Source organism: Mizuhopecten yessoensis, unplaced genomic scaffold (assembly GCF_002113885.1).
Source record: "Mizuhopecten yessoensis strain PY_sf001 unplaced genomic scaffold, ASM211388v2 scaffold8469, whole genome shotgun sequence".
NCBI lineage: Eukaryota > Metazoa > Mollusca > Bivalvia > Pectinida > Pectinidae > Mizuhopecten > Mizuhopecten yessoensis.
Genome location: NW_018407563.1, coordinates 125713 through 148132, shown reverse-complemented (window position 1 = coordinate 148132; position 22420 = coordinate 125713). Strand labels below are relative to the sequence as shown.

Here is a 22420-nt window from a genome sequence, read left to right as displayed (position 1 = left end):
CTATGAAGTGGTTTATGCGGTAACAACGTATTGTTTTTTGCAGTAACTATGTAGTGGTTTTACAGTAACTATGTTGTGGTTTATGCGGTAACTATGTAGTGGTTTTACAGTAACTATGTAGTGGTTTATGCGGTAAATGTGTAGTGGTTTTACGGTAACTATGTAGTGGTTTTACGGTAACTATGTAGTGGTTTTTGCAGAACCTATGAAGTGGTTTATGCGGTAACAACGTATTGTTTTTTGCAGTAACTATGTAGTGATTTTTACAGTAGCTATGTAGTGGTTAATGCGGTAACTATGTAGTGGTTAATGCGGTAACTATGTAGTGGTTTATGCGGTAACTATGTAGTGGTTTATGCTGTAACTTTGTAGTGGTTTATGTGGTAACTACGTATTGTTATTTGCAGTAGCTATGTAGTAGGTAATGCGGTAACTATGTAGTGGTTTATGTGGTAACTATGTAGTGGTTAATGCGGTAACTATGTAGTGGTTCATGCGGTAACTATTTAGTGGTTTATGCAGTAACTATGTAGTGGTTTATCTGGTTACTACTTCTGTTAATTGGCAAAAGTCAATCGGAAACAGTTCGGAAATATTCGTAAATGTTTTAATTTGAAGTGACGACATGATTATTGCAACAGTATGACGCAAGTTACAAGGTACTTTCATATTCGTTTAACTGAAAAAAGTACCTGTTGTTCACGCAAAAAAAACATAAATCAATCTACCAGAAGATTAAAGCACATGATAACAACACTTTAGAAACTCTAACCAACAATGAAAAGTTTACCCGTAGTTTTCCAGTACTTACAGAAAATACAGAAAATGTCTTTTAGACACTTTTAAGGATCGGAATTCAGCGACGAAATACTAAAATCCTATTACGGACGCGTCTGGCGATTTTGGGAGATTTATGTAACACAAAATTTGTTTCATACACTTTTTAATAAGGTATGGACATTAATGAGAGACGGAGACACGTTTCAGACATCTAACGATTAGGAACATTGACGAAATACGAAGACTAGGACACACTTTTTGTGATTTCAGAGACACTGTCAGGTCATGACTTATAAAATGCAATTGTAACAATATGATTTATGGATACTGAAAAAATAAAGACTCAAATACAAACACCTTAACTAATTAGTGACTAACGAAACACGAAGGACCTTACTTTCAAGATGTGTCAATGGTGTGTTGTCTTTAAATGAAAAGATGTAGCTCTCCTGCTCTAGAAAATAAGGACATACTAGACTTTATCACAGTTAGTGTCCACAAAGACATCGGATATTTTTTGTGTTTATTTACAAATGTATATTTATTTGTGAGAACAAAATATAAAATAGCTAGACACACGTCATCATGTGTTCCCTAATGTTTCTGCGAGTTTATTCAGTTTGGTTTCAAGATGCCGAATTTTGTGGCCACGTTTCTTGTGTTTCCTAGCAAGTTTCTGCAATCGTAGAAAATGAAGTCTGTCCTTGAAGGTTTTCCTGTTCTTTCCACGGACATTCTTCCATACCGAAACGACAAATGATTCGATGCCACAGTGGTTGTCGCCCCTGATGATCCGGAAATAGCCAGTTTCTCCCCAATCGGTGCCCCAAGAATTGGCACAAAGCTGAAATAACAATGACGCAGGCAGCGTTGTTTTAAATTAGGGTTTGGACACTGATATTTAAGCGCTGATGGATTCACCAGACCTGTTCGAGCATTTGCCATCTGATGCTCTTGCTCCTTCCGCAAGCAACTTTGAATCATTTTTTTCTACTCAGTGCTGTACATAATATACCACACTACAAACATCGCTTTCCTGGTCAATCATGTCTTCCTGATTTTGACATATCACCAGGTAATTGAAGATGTTGCCTTGCTTTACTATATATTAGATGTCGTGTACAATTTAATCTTGTGACATACTTTCGTAAAACCATTGCTTTCTTTTGATTATCGTGTTTTGCTTTTGTCTAGTGCAATAGCTGAGCACATCCTAAGCTTACATCACGTAAGCTGTCAAATGTGAAGTGACTTATAAACCAGACAACGGCGAAACGTTCAAATGTCAAGTGACTTATAAACCAGAAAAAAACGAAACATTTTCAACAGCAGGTCATATTCATCGGTGTGAACTGTTTCTGATGATGTATTACATGTAGTCGACTCGTGAACAAAACGGCCTCAACTTTACAAACAATATACGTTTGGCGACTCCTCTAACTTACGACATTGTTGACGTCTCAAAAAGTGTCAACGTCAACGCAATTTGCAAATCTTCTTTCCCAGATTTATTTAGCGCATCAAGTTATATATATTGTAATCTAGAAATACACGATGTTCACATTTATAATGGCATGTTACACAGTTCTGTTCAAACATATCCCGATTATACGCGGTTTAAAATGTTTCTGAACGGACCAAATTTGTTTCCATCAAAATAATACTTTTATTTCATCTTTCAGCTTTCAGGATACACTTTCAATGAACCATTTAACCAAATGGTTGAACAGACTTTTTCCGCGAGAACAAGTTCTTTTTCAGAAAGACGACACATTTTAAAAGGGACCCTTTCGAGATTTCCATCAAAGCTTGAATTTGAAGTTATGACATTAATTCCAGATTTCAGTACAAGTACGGCAGAATTACTGTCAAACAATCACGTGACATGTTATAGTTCTTTCTGTTACAACTGTATGCTTTTATCACAACATTTGGAGTTCGTAGGTTTATTTTTATGCTGCAGAGCAGAAATGTCAACATTTGACAATGGTTACTGCTGCTTAGACAAGGCTATCTGAACAAGGATATAATGAGCTTCTGTTCTTGTCTTTTTTATTTGTTATATTATACATGACATTATCAGATAACAAGTTCCTACAATCAACGTTCCCGGATATATCTATATTCCGGAAGTGTGTAGAGTAGATTTTTCATTAGCCTTTAGAAACAGCTCTCTGCTTTACACTATCAAACAAAATATATGTAATGATGGGATAGAAAATTGAACCAATTATTAAACTTTTTCTCCTGGAAATTTTCTCTTTAGATTTGCTCCGAGATTTTTCTTCCTAGAGATGTTGGTTCATTGTGGAGAACGTTTAGAGTTAAGAGATCATGGATAATACCAAACGTTGATAACACACTTTTTCAACCATTTCAATGTTGTTTTCAGAGAAACCTGTCCCATACTTCACAAGAGTAAGACTGTTATACAGCCGTTTCAAGTAATGCACGAGATCGTCTGAAACGTAATAAGAGTTTGACAGTTGTGTAGTCGTCTTAGTGTATGTCACAGAGGGAATCGCCCGACGCTCAACATTATTAAGACAGCTGTATAACACTTGTATTGTTATTTCAATGTAGGTCAGGTCACAAAGAGAGTTCCTCGACTCTCAACGTAAGTAAAACAATTGTGTTGACATTTTATCATACAAATATTTAATACCTGGTATTGCAATAAATTAGATGTGGTCAACAACAAAGTGAGAATTGTAATTCTTTATCATCTTGACTTATTAGCGTCTATTTCTTGCTATATGGTGTTGATCTGTTGTTACTAGATTCACATTAAAATAAGTGTACTAGACTTGGTATCATAACATTTTGTTTTAGTGTAGTGTACATGTATAAAACATTAGTGTACTAGACTTGGTATCATAACATTTTGTTTTAGTGTAGTGTATATGCATAAAAAAGTAGATGTTACACATGTTTCCTACTTCCTCATAGGTGGGATCATAATCACGTGGAGGTCGAGGATTCGTGATATTGACTCGCTGTTACTATTTTAAGAAACAGCAGTTCATAATTCACTTAATGGCGTCATTTCAATTGGAACTTCACAATGCTCTTTGCCAATTGCAGTACTTTCCTCTTGACAACTTCAACTTTCTTACTTTCATTCTTGTTTATTGATTAAAACATTATTGGGCATCTAATATAACAATTTAAGACTTTTGATGGGATGAATGTGTGATTATATTAACCGGAGAAAGTGATAATGACCTCGAATAAATGTTCATAATTGATAATTGTCATCACTAATTGATCGGTAATATAAAGTGACTTGATTTTTAAAAAAAAGTATATATTATGTGATTTTAAATATGTCAACGTATGCATACACTTACATTGAATATAATAAAACTCAATCTCAACCATGATAACATCTTCGCATGCAATAAACATATGAAACATGTTTTATTTGGTCCTAAATATATATGACAGATATAAAATCAATTTATTGAATTATCACATGTTAGTACAGGTTCACATATAGAAATGTTTCCTATGACCGTTTGGGTTTCTTATTTAGCGTTTTTTTGTATAAATTGTATATGTAGCTCCTACTACCACCGTACCACCTCCCAGCTTGCGGTGCCATGAGAAAATCGTCTATGACAATGGCGTCATCGTACCATAATAACTGCATGTGGGTGGCCACAACAAAGTCCTCGACGGTGCATTCGTTCTCTCCTCGGGCGATTTTAAAGTAACCATTTTCACCCCAGTTGTCTCCCCATGAGTTGGCACATATCTGAAAAGCCATAGACTGCACTGTACACTGACTGGAAATGTCGTGTTAGTTTGATTGTGTACATGCCAATGTCCACTACACATTTTATGTGTTACTTGACCAGGTATTAATTTTTCACATGTTAATATTTGTAGCATATTTTGAAGTTGAAGCATGCGAAGCTTATTACGATATTATTTGCTTGGTGTGTGTGTGATGTTAGTATACACTGAGAAAGCTATACTGATTACGTCTCTGTTATTATGATTTAGTTTAGTCGTTCTCATCAAGATGATTAATAAAAAATAACAGTATATTATCACAGTACAACACAATGTCAGCTCTCCGTTAAAACAAATAATGGACTTGTGCGTTTCTTATCAGCACACTCGTATTTCAGTGCATCTGCTGCAACTATTCACGTAAGTGATCAATGATATTTCAGCACATTCGATTTAAAGTTAAAAATTGTTATCAAATGTTGTTTGTTAATGGTGTAAATTACCATGGCAACAACTCCGTCCATTCCTGTATCTTTATAACATGTACCAAGTTAGAATGCACAAGTCATTATCAAAGAGGAAACGACAAGCGCTTAAACTTTTATTGCACGTTAGTGAAGCTTCTTGAACACAGTTTTACATATATAATGTTTCAAACACAACGATCATTCTATAGCATATCATATTTGTCTAGGGATATACAAGCTAAAAAACGAAAACAAAGCAGTAAAATATGCTTTTACATGTAATATTGTGCTGGTACTTGTCCATGTTAACTATGAAATGTATTTTACAGAATCGTATTCCCGTAATTATTCTATGGTACATATTACTTCATTCTTGTAGCTAGTGTTGAAAAGCTGATTACTAAGCAGGTAACAAATTTACATAAGTGTCACGACACTTGTTTTTGTTTCCTTTTCTGTTTTATAAAACATGTATTTCGATGTATTGTCAAACAAAATTTGAATAAAACAAAGTTTAAACCAACTATGAAATAAATATTAACATTGAGATTATCTACGTAATTAAATCGTCCTTCTATTATTACATTTCAGTAACAAAATGCGTTTCGAAGAATATTTGTAAATGTTATAAAAGTTTTTTCAATCGAGTTAATCAATCGAGTTAATTTATTCATATTCATTAACAGTAATTTTAGTGAAACACATACAATTTACTTTTGCTGTATTGTGACTTATTGTACAAAAAAAATTGCAAAACTTATCCGGAACTTATTCGCGAGATTTTTACTCCGAATCACCGGTAGCGTAGTTCACAAAAAGGAGTTTAATGAAATTGATGTACTTTATTTTGGTTCCTTTCTCTATCCGTTAAAAATATTTCATTTAATACATAAATATCTATTCAAAGCATTGCCGATTCCATAAATCGTTATAAAACTTGAAGACTTCTACTATGTAATTTACATTTTTCTGTTTGCTTTAAAAGTGCAAATTATTCACGATGCTTTTGATTTAGTGAAATGCTATACTGAATTGATTGAGTATTAATTAACTAATTTTGGTGGAAGAGTTCATTCATCAGATGCTAATTAATTAACTTATCATTAAAAACCCATCTTGAACTTTTCATGACCGTGTCAACTGACTAAATTAAGACTATACTTGTAGACTATATCAATAATACACACAAATACACGAGAACGTAATATTACCGTTCAAACTCAAAAAATAAAATATATTCATAATGTGTAAATAAAAGTTTTTGCTTGAAATGCAGCCGTTTACAATTTGATTTAGGAATAATTATCAAAATTCCATTATCATGTCGAGATATTGTTCATGTTTAAAAGACATATTTTCCCTGCCATTCTACACCTACTATAATTATCAAACATATTAAGTGAAGCAATACTTACACGTAAGTAAAAAATATAGTAGAACTCTGTTCTGGCAACTGAGGTATGGTTCCTATAATGTTTCTTACATATATATACATACAAAGTACCTACCATTAAATATTGACTTTCACACACGGTCAATTCCTGTACACCGTCATACACACTACAGTAAAGGTAATTTTGACACTGCCTCCATAAACCTGACACCTGCTATTTGATACAATAATAATACAATGTATACAATAATAGTACACGTATATAAAACTACAACTAGAACTTAAACATGTTGTCGACGAAACGTGTGAAGCTATTGCTAATGGAACGATACGTGTATACTTAAATTATATTGATATAGGTTATACAAAACAATATCAAAATTTTATATATTAAATAGTTATTCCTTGGAGGTCATGTTATGACTGTGACGTAATATTTTATGTTTACACAGTAAAGAAATAAAATAACTAACTGAGGAACATTCGGAAAATACACCAATCAACGGCAAATATCAGAGCTCTGAATTAAAACTCGGTTAACAATAATTATTAAATTAACGAAACTATAAACTAACCACTAAACAGATTTTTTTTTTTTTTTACTAAATCAACAAAAATTGACATGATATCCATGAACAAAATGTCTGAATTAGTTGTACCATACATGGACAAAATGCCTAAATTGAGTCGTACCTGAATTAAAATCCTATTATTAAAAACTTATACACCTAAAATTCATCTAATTTCACTAAATTACCCTGATTGACATCAATGTAGGGGGAAATCCTTTTAATACCGGTATTTTTCCACGTTGTCACTTCGTCTTTCGAACTCAAACGGAGACTAGTCCGACGACCATCAATGCTGACTAGATCTAGGGCGACCGTAAAACTGACTAGACTTATGGAGGTCTCGGTGTAACTGGTCGCCTACCCTTGATTCTGTAGTTAGTATAGACATTATACAGGCCGTCATCACGCAGATCCCCAGGGGCCAGATTCACTCTCCTCCGCCCCCAAACGCCTAGTAAGAAAGTCTCGATACCTCGTTCATTTGTCCCTCGTACGATACGAAACAGGCCATTTTCTCCCCATTCGGTACCCCAAGAATTTATACACAGCTGAAAATTAGCATAGACATCGAAAAATGTGGTCAAAAGTAACACATTCTTGTATCCACGGTTATAAATGAAAGTGGCATGTCAGACAATGTGCAAACATGTAAATATTCAAGAAGATCAAGCTTAGAAAAGAATCAAAGAGTGACAACCAAGGTGATCAAGCTACTATATATTTTGAACAACAAGCGCATACGGACATCCAGGGCGGACAAGTGGAAAGAGACTCGGTAAAACAACGTGCAGTGGGCATGCGTACAGGAACGAGAATTAACGAGACTGTAATGGAGAAGTATCCACAACAGGCAATAGGGTGTATCTAAACGAAAAAGTAGGAATTGTATCTAAAGCAGACAAATAGTTATTCTAATACAGGCAAAATAGTGTTCTTCTACGTACACCAGTCAAACGGCATCACCTCATCAGGTAAGGGATAGTTCTACTCCAGGCAAGAAAATGGGTATTCTACACCAGGCAAAGGGAAGTCATCAATTCAGATAAGGGATGTTTCTAATCGAGGCAAATAAAGGATGATCTGTATCAGGCAAAGAGATGTCTCTACTTCATCAAGGCAAGAAAAGGAGACAACTACTACACAATTTACAGTGATACCAAGCTGTTATAACACTCCCGGAGCGATTTGTATATGCATTTTATGGTTATACCATGCATTATAATACTGTAGATGCAAACTTACTTGATTGATCTCGACAGAAAAAAATATATTGATACAACAAGCGAGGTTCATGCGTCGTCTAATTTAGTCATTTTTTGAACGATTTATTTTCATATTTCTCCTGCAAGGAATCGTTCAAGTTATTCGTGCATGCTGATGTTCATTCGATATCAACATAACGGCATCTACTCTAGTTCATGATTACTTCACACATATCTGATAACATTACATACCAGAGTTGCTTATGTATTGAAGTTTGAACCACTTTTGTCGTGTCAATGCTGTTAGGTAAAATACGAGGTGTTGATAGTATTAATGTATATTGTTGTAAACCAATTATAGAGCAATGAGAAAAAAAGTCAGCTATCATACGTAATTGTGATGGACACGATTTCTACTGTACGATTAATTTCAAACGTCAAATCGTCCCTAAAGAAACAAAACGCCTATGGAGAGAAAACACGTTACAATTGCTGACACTTTGAGCATGCTATTATGTCAATAATTAAGATATGAATTAAGTAGTCCTGCATATTTGTTTTTAATTAACGTCAGCTTTTATCAAGTTAAGACGTCATCAGTCAAGACGACATGAACAATACTATTTATTTACCTGGGAATTACACTTTATAATAATTAACAGTTCAAAGTTTCGTTAATGCATACTTCATTCTGAAAGGAGGCATCTGTTGTAATCAACATAATTGGAAATACCATGCTGTTGACAAAAGTTTAAGCAAAAGCATCACGAACACCTTTCGACTTATTTCAGCTGTTGCATTTTAGCTACTTCATTATTAGTTCCAAAAGAAAACGTAAGGTAAGCATTTATATACTATTTTCGACATATTTGCTATGTCATAATATGCGAGGTCAGAGAATAAACTCTATGTTCAATCTTATAATAGAAAAATACACATCTAGGAATAAATGAATAATACAAAAAAACGCTATTGTTTCAATAAGCATGCGTAGATTATAGTGAACAATGACAATACATTTATAAGTTTACTTAGTATCACACTTGTATACAAACTAGATAATATATGTTTTTCACAAATAGCTACTTAAAATCCTGTATTTAATAGTTTATGTGTAAAGATATTAAACATTTTGTATGTGCAGTAGATACTAAATATGTTTATATTTATCTTACATACTATTTTAAATCGAACAGTAGATAATATATGTAGATGCTATATTTGTTACTATGCACAGTCGATATTTAAAATGTTTGTATGTGCCTATCTATAGATGAAGCGCTGTACATTTAATTTGGACATGAGCGCTACTACAAGAAAAGGTAGACATCACAACAAGTCGTGTGAGTACATTCATCACACTTTAAGGTCAGGTTTTTTTTTTATAAAAAAGTAGTTGTACATATGTCGTACCTATCCAATAGGAGGTTAATATGCCGTTTTCGTAGTAGTATAGTACAATCAGAATATCTTGATACAACGTATTGTACAAGACAATAAATCAGATGTTAATCCTTCATTGTCAACAAAATGTAAACATGAGCTCGATCCGCTTGGTTAGCGTCCCATCCACTTCACAACAACACATCTTCCGTTCTTGCATCGCCGTCGCTTATTCCTCAATACAGAAATCGGTCCTGCTGACCGAAGATCTGACGGGGTTTGCGAAATGCCCTCGTTTTGTTCGCTTGGACCTGGTTGGTTTATATATTCATTGGCACGCGCATCAGAATGAACAACTCGTTCAACTCCAGGACCACTCCAGCATGACGCAATAATAATATCTTCCAATGAGCATTCATTGACCCCGCGCCTGACCCGGAAGTAACCTTTTTCGCCCCAATGATGTCCCCACGAGTTTGCACATAGCTGAAACCACCCATAAATTGAACAAGTAAATTCGACCACAATAGTATATTTTAGAATTATCGTGTGTTACATGTAGCACCGTCACCAGCTATTATATTACCAGCTTTGTCTAAATGTATGCGTGAATAGCACAGTTGGTGTAGATTGAACCAACTTGGACACTGCTACGTCATCGTATCCAAATAACACAGTAAAATATGAAACTGACATTGGAAATACAAATGCTTTACAATGTTTATTGAAACTTTCTACAAACACTTTCCTTTAGAGTCATTGATATAAAATACAGTTTTCTGTTGCTGCTGCAGCGAGAATCGAGCAAACAGAATGTACTGATTAAGTGTGTTTAGTAAGTAAAAGGTGAATATTCCTCAATTTAATTTCGGACTACATCCATAAGAAGTATACAATGTGTTAAATACGGCTATTAATTCAAACAAAATATTGTAAACGTGACGTGCTTGTTTTCATTTATTTCCCATTTTGCAGTGCAGTATCAATCACGATTCTCAGTATCATGTATGCATCAACATGCTATTGCTCCAACGTGTAGCATGTCAGCATGCAGTGGCATAGTATCGGCATAACCTCGGCATATATAAAAACACGCTACAGTGCATTCGGCTTTAATATATATAGCTGTCGATAAAGTTGCAATGACGATCCAAAGGTTTAAAGCATACGTAACGAAGCTGTGAAGTACCATTTCGGGATGAATGTTCACTATCAGACCCTTCTATTCTATTTCGTCGGGGTTTTACAGACACAGACATCTGGGATATATCTGTACACTCCAAACGAGAGATAAACGTCTCGAGCCGTGTATTTATATCTAACGAAATAAGCAACGCGATAACATTGGAAAGCGGATGTGCAATGTATGCGCATTTCATCAACATGATGCACCAAATCAGTTCCAGGTCCTAGATAGCAGACAGTTTTATTTGAAGTATTCATTATCACATGGGATCCCGTGCACTACATGGTCTGTCTACACAATTGTAAAGCAGAGGTACCTGGTGCATGCGTATGTGGAATTGAAATCTAGCGAAGCATTTAGCATAGTATATTCATGAAAGCATTTAGCATAGTATATTCATGAAAGCATTTAGCATAGTATATTCATGAAAGCATTTAGCAAAGCAAAGCAAGGCAACATTCCAGGTATTTACAAAGACATAGAGTGAACAGGTACAGTAAGCGTGCACAATCAAATATATATCAACACTCAGTATACACTTTATAGGTCAGGTTTTCATTATACGCATCACCTTAAAGCATTAATTGTTTATGAAATGTTTGTTGCTATAAGTAAGCAAAAGCATCAGTACATATGTTAAGCTAGGTTATGCTTGAAATGTACATAAAACATATGAAATGCATGTATAACATCCTAGTTTACAAACGATCAAGTTAGAATAAATCAATTTGTGTATTTTAACAGTATCATTTTTTCTATCGGTTAATAATCGTAGATTACATCGGCACGTATTGGTAATTTACAAAAATATCAAAAAAAAGAGTTGTCTTTACCAGTGATGCTCATTGTTTTATCAAACACATTTGGCATTTTATTTCCAAGAAGATGAGATGATAAAAGTTTGGCTAAAAATGAGTACTTACCCAATACTTGGTGGTTGTGTTGCTGGAATTGTTTGTTTCCACACCCCAGCTGTAGGAAGGGACATAGGATCGGATTAACATTCATCAATAGTTTAGATTTAATATGTGATAACAGTAGTCAACAAATTGAAAATCAAAATCAATACGATTTATACAAAACAACAGTCACCAGTATACACAAAATCCAACAGCAAGTACTGTCTATATAAACAAGTCAGTACGATTTATATAAAGCAACAGTCAATCTCTTTATAAACCAACAGTTAGTACTATTTTAACAAAACAACAGTCAACATCATATACAAAACAACAGTCAACATCATATACAAAACTAACAGTCAACATTATATACAAAACAATCAACATTATATACAAAACAACAGTCATCATTATATACAAAACTAACAGTCAACATTATATACAAAAAAGTCAACATCATATACAAAACAACAGTCAACATTATATACAAAACAGTCAACATCATATACAAAACTAACAGTCAACATTATATACAAAACTAACAGTCAACATTATATACAAAACAGTCAACATCATATACAAAACACCACTCAACATTGTATACAAAAACAACAGTCAAGATCATATACAAAACGATATTCAACATTATATACAAACAAACAGTCAACATTATATACAAACAAACAGTCAACATTATATACAAAACAACAGTAAACATTATAAACAAAACAACAGTCAACATCATATACAAAACACCACTCAACACTGTATACAAAAACAACAGTCAAGATCATATCCAAAACGATATTCAACATTATATACAAAACAACAGGAAACATTATAAACAAAACAACAGTCAACTTTATAATAAAACAACAGTCAATATTAAAACAAAACGACACTCAACATTATATACAAATACTCAACATATTATACAAACACTCAACATTATATACAAACACTCAACATTATATACAAACACTCAATTATATTAGCATCGCTGAAACTACAGTACAGCAGCGACAGTCAAACACCAATCGTAAATAAGAAATATAACAAAAAAAACAAAACGAAAGTAAGTATTACATACAAACGTAGATACGACACAACCAAAAATCGCCGAATTGGCCTAATGAACAATAACAAGTCGTACATTAGTTCTTATATATGTGCAGTGGGATTGAAATATTCAAGTGAAAGCTACGTCTACATGCTAAAGTCTTAAGAGATTAAATAAAACAATCTGCTGTTGATGTTTTTTCTTCTTCAAACACATGCATAACCTTCAACAAGGTTATAAAACCAGCTTTAAATAAAAGTCCTCTGAAGATCAATAGGCGGTCTATGGTGATATGCTACTACATGTGTTGTGTATAGCCCTTTAAACACAGTCGCTTGAAGTGTCATTTGTAAATTATAATAGTCTGGCCGGGCGCAACAATTAACCTATATAAACTCTTTTTAAATGATTTGCAAACTAAAAATTAACCAAAGGAATTACGAACAAGGAAAGGGTTGATGATAAAAGTTGTTGGTTAGTTAAGGCGTTGTGACTTACCCTATTATCCGGACAGAGTGATAACCCCTGTCATCGTCGTCCGGAAGTAAGTCCGGAACAGTGTTAGAATACTGGTATACTCCGGACTTGTAAATAAAGAAATCCTCCTTTACTTTCATTATAGCTGTAATAAACAAAGAATATTTATTGTTTCGTCTGCTTAGTTTTATCAAATTTATGATCATCTGCTTAAAACACAAAAAATGTTTAATGATAAAATTGGATTAAGATGAATTTCTAAATGATAAATAGGCAACATCAGAAGTACGACCTACAGGAAAACAGTACGCACAATCCATTATATTACATACATGCATGGCTGAATAGTGTTATGCCATCAGAATTTTGTTTACGTCCCTGTCTAGACAGAGGTAACTCTATGATATCAGATGATTTGTCCTACCTTGTACTGGGCCGTTCTTGTATATCTCGTTCATTATGTCCTTCTCCTGAAATTAAATAATTAGGCATTATGCATTATCAATTGTTTAACCGTAATTTCTGTATAGTGAAATAAATAACCTTTACCTTTGCTGTTGCTGGTAATACTTTTAGAGTGTAAACCCTCGTACGTCAACTTTGCTGTTGCTGGTAATACGTTTAGAGTGTAAACCCTCGTACGTTAACATTGCTGTTGCTGGTAATACTTTAAGAGTATAAACCCCCGTACGTTACCTTTCGTGTTTCCTCTTTAGCAGATTTGTTACAATGACAAACAGAAGCAATGCGTCGTCGGGGGTTATATTTATATATAAATTATATAAAAACTGGTCTAACCAGCAACACTTATTGTATACAGTTACAGAATGGGTAATTCGGGAAATAGCAAATTCATCGTAAGTCCGGGTGTCAGTGTTAGTCGGGATGTCAGTGTAAGTCCGGGTGACAGTGTTAGTCGGGGTGTCACTGTAAGTCTGGTGTCAGTGTTAGTCGGGATGTCAGTGTAAGTCCGGTTGACAGTGTTAGTCGGGGTGTCAGTGTTAGTCCGGGTGTCAGTGTAAGTCCGGGTGACAGTGTTAGTCGGGGAGTCAGTGTTAGTCGGGGTGTCAGTGTTAGTCGGGGTGTCAGTGTAAGTCGGTGTGTCAGTGTAAGTCGGGGTGTCAGTGTAAGTCGGGTGTCAGTGTCAGTCGGGTGTCAGTGTAAGTCGGGTGTCAGTGTATGTCGGGGTGTCAGTGTTAGTCCGGGTGACAGTGTAAGTCCGAGTGCCAGTGTAAGTCGGGTGTCAGTGTTAGTCGGGGTGTCCGTGTAAGTCGGGTGTCAGTGTTAGTCGGGTGTCAGTGTTAGTCTGGTGTCAGTGTTAGTCGGGGGGTCAGTGTAAGTCCGGGTGACAGTGTTAGTCGGGGTGTCAGTGTAAGTCGGTGTGTCAGTGTAAGTCGGGGTGTGAGTGTAAGTCGGGTTCAGTGTTAGTCGGGGTGTCAGTGTAAGTCGGGGTGTCAGTGTAAGTCTGGTGTCAGAGTAAGTCTGGTGTCAGTGTTAATCGGCCGGGTGACAGTGATAGTCGGGTTGTCAGTGTAAGTCGGGTGTCAGTGTTAGTCTGGGTGTCAATGTAAGTCGGGGTGTCTCAGTGTAAGTCGGGGGGTCAGTGTAAGTCGGGGGTCAGTGTTAGTCGGGGTGTCAGTGTAAGTCGCGTGTCAGTGTTAGTCGGGGTGTCAGTGTATGTCGGGGTGTCAGTGTAAGTCCAGGTGACAGTGTAAGTCCGGGTGACAGTGTAAGTCGGTGTGTCAGTGTAAGCCGGGGTGTCAGTGTAAGTCGGGTGTCAGTGTTAGTCAGGTGTCAGTGTTAGTCTGCTGTCAGTGTTAGTCGGGGTGTCAGTGTAAGTCGGGGTGTCAGTGTAAGTCTGGTGTCAGAGTAAGTCTGGTGTCAGTGTTAATCGGCCGGGTGACAGTGATAATCGGGTTGTCAGTGTAAGTCGGGTGTCAGTGTTAGTCGGTGTGTCAGTGTAAGTCCGGGTGACAGTGTTAGTCGGGGTGTCAGTGTTAGTCCGGGTGACAGTGTAAGTCCGGGTGACAGTGTTAGTCGGGGTGTCACTGTAAGTCTGGTGTCAGTGTTAGTCGGGATGTCAGTGTAAGTCCAGGTGACAGTGTAAGTCCGGGTGACAGTGTAAGTCGGGGTGTCAGTGTAAGTCGGGTTCAGTGTTAGTCGGGGTGTCAGTGTAAGTCAGGGCTCAGTGTTAGTCGGGGTGTCAGTGTAAATCGGGTGTCAGTGTTAGTCGGGGTGTCAGTGTATGTCGGGGTGTCAGTGTAAGTCCGGGTGACAGTGTAAGTCCGGGTGACAGTGTTAGTCGGGGTGTCACTGTAAGTCAGGTGTCAGTGTTAGTCGGGATGTCAGTGTAAGTCCTGGTGACAGTGTAAGTCCGGGTGACAGTGTAAGGCGGTGTGTCAGTGTAAGTCGGGGTGTCAGTGTAAGTCTGGTGTCAGTGTTAATCGGCCGGGTGACAGTGATAATCGGGTTGTCAGTGTAAGTCGGGTGTCAGTGTTAGTCTGGGTGTCAATGTAAGTCGGGGTGTCAGTGTAAGACTGGTGTCCGCCCGGGGGCCCGTGGCCACCACACTTACGTCACTAGATATCCGGTACGGTGGGGTCGAGTAGAGGATCCGTCCCGTACTGTTCGCCTGTCCGTTAGGACAGGGTGCTGTGTTTGCGTTCTTTTTGGTCTTCAGCATACACATGCCAGCCTCGCTATCGCTGCCACTGACATACGGGTAACAACCATCGGACACTATCCTGGAACAAAAGTTAGAATTAGGAAACTATAAATCACGTTGTGTAATTTTTATTCTTTATTTTTTTTAAATTTCAGATTCTTTATTAGCCGAGAGCCATAAGACTCATAGGCGCAACAGTAATACAAGTACATATAACATACAAATATACAAGTCTGAATTACGATATATTTCTCTGTGGAGAAGAAACTATATATGTTGATTGAGGTTCACGCATATTTCAAATATTAATTAGAATCCAGTCTACTCGTAAAAGAGTGTTAGTGTGAAACTCACAAAGCTACCTCGGAACAATATCGGCTCGTTAGCTCTTTACGAAACGTAGTAATTTATTGAATATTTTCATATTTAGTTACCAACGTACAAATTGGTCAAAACACGTACTGGCATATGTTTTGTCGAGACAAAACATCTTATTGATCATATGATAAGTAAGAGTAAATATTCACCCTTTCTTGCGAAGAAACCACCAAGCTTTATCAAGATATCCGCCTTCACAACCAAGCTGCCCTCTGGCGGTATTACAAGATAATAGATGCTGAGGAGATAACTCATCATGAAGAATTCCGTCAGATTCTATAGACAATCGGTCAGCAGCCGTCGCTAAAACAACCAGCATAGAATCAGTTCTCGATACAAAGTTCTAGACACAGTTTGGTAATGGCTGTTCCTCACCGGTCTATCACTGGCAACATGAACAGGAGGTGTAGGGGATACGTCGTCGACAACTACAATACGATCTATATACTGTATTTGTGTTACCACGCAACATAACACTATCGATCAGATTATGTTGAAATTTAAGATAAAACACATAATTCAGCATGTTGATCATTTTAGTATTTTCTTTTGTTTCTTACTTTGTTTATTTGTTTGAGCAGTTATGGTCATTTAAGGATGTACCAGGTTTTGGTGGTAGAGGAAAGTCGGAGTTCACGGAGAAAAACCACCGACCAGTACCTGGCGACTGCCCCACGTAGGTCTCGAACCCGCGACCCTTTGGTGGAGGGCTAGTGGTAGCAGAATGTCAGACGCCTAAACCACTTGGCCATCGCGGCCCTCTTGCTTCTTACAAATCAAAATAGTTTTCCTTGTTACAACTTAACGAATTCATGTCTCACCTACTGTTGAAAACGCCCAAGAAGCTCCGCAGTTGCCTTGGTCACGAACTGGATGTATCCTACCTTGCCAGCGCTCTCGTGAATCAAATTCATCCGGAAGGTCAGGGTCAATCTGGACTCTAACAGGTTTCATCTTCCTGACAGCCATGTCCGGCGGGATGGTTCCAAGCCTGTACCGTACTCCCTCGTCAAGTGTCATGCCCCAGAAAGCCGAGTAGTTATCAGCACGCCACCTATCGGAGAAGATCAAAACAACACACATCAACCTAACCATAGATCAAAACAACACACATCAACCTAACCATAGACAGCACTCTTATGTTATGAAAGAAAAAAAGGCAAAATAAAAAACAGCACTTGAAATAACACAAGACATGTAGACTCATTGTCAAGAGAATGAAATACGAAAGATTTAAGTATGTATTAAAACATAGTATAAAACATAGTTGATATACCATATTGCCATTCGTTCATATTATGTTGGCCCTATTCTTGCTTGCATCACGACTATGTTCGGTTGTGATAGAAATGATATGAAATGTTTAGCTTATCTCAATTCCACGTCACAGACACAGGGTTTTGTTAACTTATTTAAGCGCATTATCGAATTTTATCAGTTAGGCGCATTGATGAATTGGCGCACCCATAAAAAATGTAATGAAGAACATTATACTGGCACTTCAATTGGCGCATTCTTAATTCAGCGCAAAATCTAAAGCGCGAAATGCGCTAAGATAAGACTACCGCAAAAATATGTATATTTACAGTATCCCTATCATCTAGTGTAACTTAACAAGGTAGGTATTTTGTTGTCCTTAGCAAAAAACAGCAGCTTGGTTTATGTGTTCAAATATTAACTCCACACAGCGGAAAGGCGTCAATCTCAAAAAACACGCGACAGTTTGTGGTTGTGGCTTACCCACTGTCATGGCTGTTGACTTGGCCAATCATTTTGGTTTGTATAAGACACACATGTTTGGTACAGTTCCATCTCTGCTGGTCTGGAAATGTTGGGTCCACGATACAAGTACTGGAAATAAACACACCGTTGTCATGGTAACAGTTTCGCAAATACACTCACGATTTAAGGTTCAACAAGCCTCCTGAATGATGATTTACTCATCCATCAAGAGACAAAAAATTAAAACCAATATTTCATTTATTGAATGTGTTTTCGTGCTATCCCCATATTCATAGTCCGTTCCAAATGTTAGCCCCTGATCAATAATATTCAAAAGTCCCAATTAGAAATCGAAACTTATATCGGTAATTTGAATATATTGAACTTGTACATTAGCTTATACTATACATGTAGTACATAGCCAAGTTATCATAGTCAATTATAAGGCATTAAAGCTGATCTCTTCATAAAAATAGTTCCCTGAACTTATAAAATGTCAATCTCTTTTGCGATCCAAATGAATGCTACGATTATCTGAAATTATTAGTTTATATATTTAGGTGTTGTTATAAATGACATGTCATAAGTCCAGTGAACTATTTTTACTTACGGGCATAAACAGATAGAACTATGACCTATACATTGTTACACGTGCCCGAATACCTACCAAGTATTACAGTTGTCTGTGAGGACAAAGTTGGTGGGATATTCCTGACCAGCCCGCTGACATCCACCTGTGGGATATACCATAATCAATTACTTACCCAAAACTTTGGCTAAGCCCGACATAAACAATAGAAATATAGCACAAATACAGCATTTTTCGATAACGTACGAGTATACCCAAACTAAGGTTTGGCTTTGGTTTCACTATGTTAATCGTCCTATGTACAGTTAAGGTATCCAGTTGGATGAAAGATTCAGAGAAAGAGATTCGATCAGTGATGCCGACTTTATAGTGTTACTTTACAGAAATATCATACCGAAGGCACCCAGCACAATATTCCACACAAACTATAAGTCTTTATTTGAAAAGAGCTGGAAAACTAAGGGTTCTCCACAGGAATACGTCAAAAGTAAAGAACGATTCAAGATAGTCAACGTGTGATGGTGTCAGATTCTGACAGCACCATCGTCAGTCTGTCAAACGACCTTTCGACGGGCTTTCGATTGTGACATCAAAATGTACCGTCGTCATCTGATTGTGACTTCATTAAGACGAAATCGAGACGATACGACCACAGCCGGAGAGGGAATTAAGATTATAAAGTTGCAAAATACTAGGCTTAACAACTTCAGAATCACCCCGCGAGTGCTGTGATTCCCGGTCTCGGATTTAGTATTATTCTCTAAAATGAAACCAGCCAGTGTGTGTATTTAGATAATACGCGTCCGGTTGAAGATACGTTTCAATTTGTATGTGTTTTGCATCATATTTTATGAATGATTAATGGATAAAATTATTTCAAAGTAATATTTTTTTACACTTGTAAATAATGATAATAAAAGTAACTGGCTGTCAATCTTCTAAAAGAGACAGATACAGATGAGACGAGGGCGGAGGAGGACGACACCTGTCATACTCTAGTACCTCTCCTTTGTCATATGTGACGAAAAACACATCAGTTAGACGACATTCCTGAGAGACACACGTAAAGTGTTCTGTATGAAATATATGCAACGTGTTTTTCCCATAGGTTGTCTCGAGGATAAGACTGTTTCCTTTTTAGATGTATGATAATTACAGATCGCATAAATTATGTCAGCTTCGTGAAGCCTAAATGTATGATAAAGCATAAACCGTTATGGGGCTATCTGTTGAATATCTAGGCGGTATGGTGTTAACCGTAAGATGTAGGTTAGTTGTCCAGACGTAAACAGATCACTCTCTTAGATAGGCATTGTTGGTCCTAAGCCTGTTACACGTTATGTCTCGCGACCAACACACACAAAATCTAAGTCAACGTATGACAATCGTATTAATCTACATTTTCGAAGGTATAGATGGATCGAGGGGTTGATGGGTAAAGAAATACTAGAGATAATCTTTGTAGGTAATTTGGAGATAGTTTGGTACTAGGGTGTGCATCAAGGATTTAGCATTTAATTCAATCTGTTGAGCTCTTTATCGAAAAATGTTGCCATTTGCACCCCACAGGAAGAGACAAATGTCTACAAAATTGTTTACTAGAAATGTAAAGGTAATTTACCTGATATTGGGACAGGGGACAGCAGATGAGCAAACCTGAACCGCTGTATATGTGGGAACGAATATATGTCCTTGACGTAGTTAAAATATAAAGTAGCTATACGGCTATTGTAACGTGTCAGATACGAGACCTATTTCATAATGAATCCGTTGAAGTGTGATATCAAATCGGTGGACTGAGGAAGGTTCTGGCAAATTTAATGGATCAGGAAATGTCTGCCTAAGGGTCATGAATATTATTTCTGAATTATTAACTCAAATATTACAATGAAATACATTTTTTAAAAGATTTTTTCTCGATTCTGATTATGATACACGCTGATTTTTACTATGAACTATAAATCAATATCATACAAGCTTCTTCGTACAACATATCTGTAAAAAGTAAACATGCTTCTTTGAAATCCGTAAGATAACCATATAGAGTAAATCTTTAATAACTAACATATGTGATTCGTGATTGTTGTATGCCGTTGAATAGATCAATCTACGAGAGGTTATCTTACAATGCTTATATTCAATATTAATGTAATTTCTGTACACATCTCACTTAAAAAACTGTTTTGACGACTTTTGACTGTATCGAAAGGAAAGTCGGCTACTTGTGTAAATAAAATTCATTTATATATACAAGATATTTACCTGTGATTTTGATAACAGTAACACGAGACTATGTCTAGACCGACCAAGTATGCGGAACATCATAAAATAATCCACTGTGAATACTAGGTTAAATATCATAACTTTAAACAGGTATAGTGGTGTTTTTTTTATATATGTAACGTGAAACAGGTATGTTCGGGAGTTAATTCTCAGGAATAATGTAAAAACTTCACTTATATGGTAATACCAATCAATCATTTTCTATATAACCGTCTCTCATCAGAAATCTTCTACAAAATCGTCTCTCATCGGATATCCTCTATATAATCATCTCTCATCAGACACCGTCTATATAATCATCTCTCATCGGACATCCTCTATATAATCATCTCTCATCAGACATCCTCTATATATCCCATCGGACATCCTCTATATAATCATGTCCCATCGGACATCCTCTATACAATCATGTCCCATCGGACATTATTTATATAACCTTTTATTTGTGCATGTTTATCAGGAAGTACATTTCTCTCACATTTCTCACCCGCAAGAAAAGACTGCTCACATGCGCTGCTATTCTGAAATTGTCACTATCGCGTCATCACTTTATGCGGGATTACCAGGGTACGTCATCAATTTTGTTGCACATTTAATGGTGCGGTATATTTGGTTCACTATACATTTTTATTTTCAAAGTAGGAAAGTGAAGAAGAAAAATAATCAATCACTTCTTTGTGAAGCAGGCGGAGAAATCTACACCACCGGGATAAGGTTTTTGAAGCTCAACACTCAGCAAAACCTCGTGCTATAAACTTCTTACTTCTTAAAAAATCTTACCCTCGGTTTGAGATTGCCCTGTGTTCCGTACAGTAGTGAAATATTTGTTAGTTCAAATTGCGGAGGCTACACTATACAACTAGTATAAACGTATACTGTAGGGCTATAGACACTATAGACTCAGATCTGTCGATATTGAAACTGGTATTTTCGAAGATCATTACACGTTTCTTTAAATAGTTCTCTGATAAGAACCGTTAAACGGTTTTGTATGTGTCCTCGTGAATACAAATTCACATGGTTGTCTCTGGTTACATGTAGTAATTATTGTGAGACGTTATACGCTTGGTGTTGAACATTTGTAGATAAGAAATGTTATTTTCATGTGCAACATTGAAAAAAATATCATCATAAAAAGTAGTAATAACACAATATTTCCTGCAAAATGTACTTAAAGTTTGAGATAAGAAACCATTTAATGGAGCTCGGTTTAAGCATGCGAAGATGTGAATATATAACTATTCTCCAGTTTAGTTAGTCACCGAGTAAAAGGAAATAACTTCAACACAAGCCTTGGCAAACTACCATTTAAAATGATTACTTACCAAGTTTATTACACGAAAAGCGTCCTCTCTTCCTCTATATCTTTTTCCTTTATTTACTCCTTCGCTCATGTATGCATCCTATTTGTCACTCTCCATCCCCTGTTTATATATTTCTTCTTCTTCTTCCAATCCTTTCCCTCCTTATATTTCATCCTTTCCCCTCTCTTCATTCCTCCCCTCGTTCGTTTCTTCCTTCCTCTAATCATCTTTCCATCTTCTTTCCATTTTTTCCCTCCTCTATATCTTCACTACTCCTGTACTTCCTTCCCCCAATCATCCTTTCCATCTGCTACCCCCC

At 36.4% G+C, this 22420-nt stretch overlaps 1 protein-coding gene across 4 annotated transcripts in view; it reads right to left on the bottom strand.

Moving 5' to 3' along the window:
* Window positions 1–552: 552 nt before the first annotated feature.
* LOC110456025 (uncharacterized peptidase C1-like protein F26E4.3) overlaps window positions 553–22420 on the bottom strand; it is a 45488-nt gene continuing 23620 nt past the window's right edge. Inside the window, exons 2-10 of one of the 4 annotated variants that reach the window (XM_021506541.1) lie at window positions 18593–18659; window positions 17944–18054; window positions 17025–17257; window positions 16353–16506; window positions 15736–15904; window positions 13585–13630; window positions 13182–13305; window positions 11645–11693; window positions 553–1624 (exon numbers count right to left, since the gene is read on the bottom strand). In XM_021506541.1, the coding sequence (XP_021362216.1) occupies window positions 1364–1624; window positions 11645–11693; window positions 13182–13305; window positions 13585–13630; window positions 15736–15904; window positions 16353–16506; window positions 17025–17257; window positions 17944–18054; window positions 18593–18659 (1214 nt within the window). In that variant the 3' untranslated portion in view covers window positions 553–1363. The other 3 variants (XM_021506542.1, XM_021506543.1, XM_021506540.1) reach the window with 3 other exon arrangements.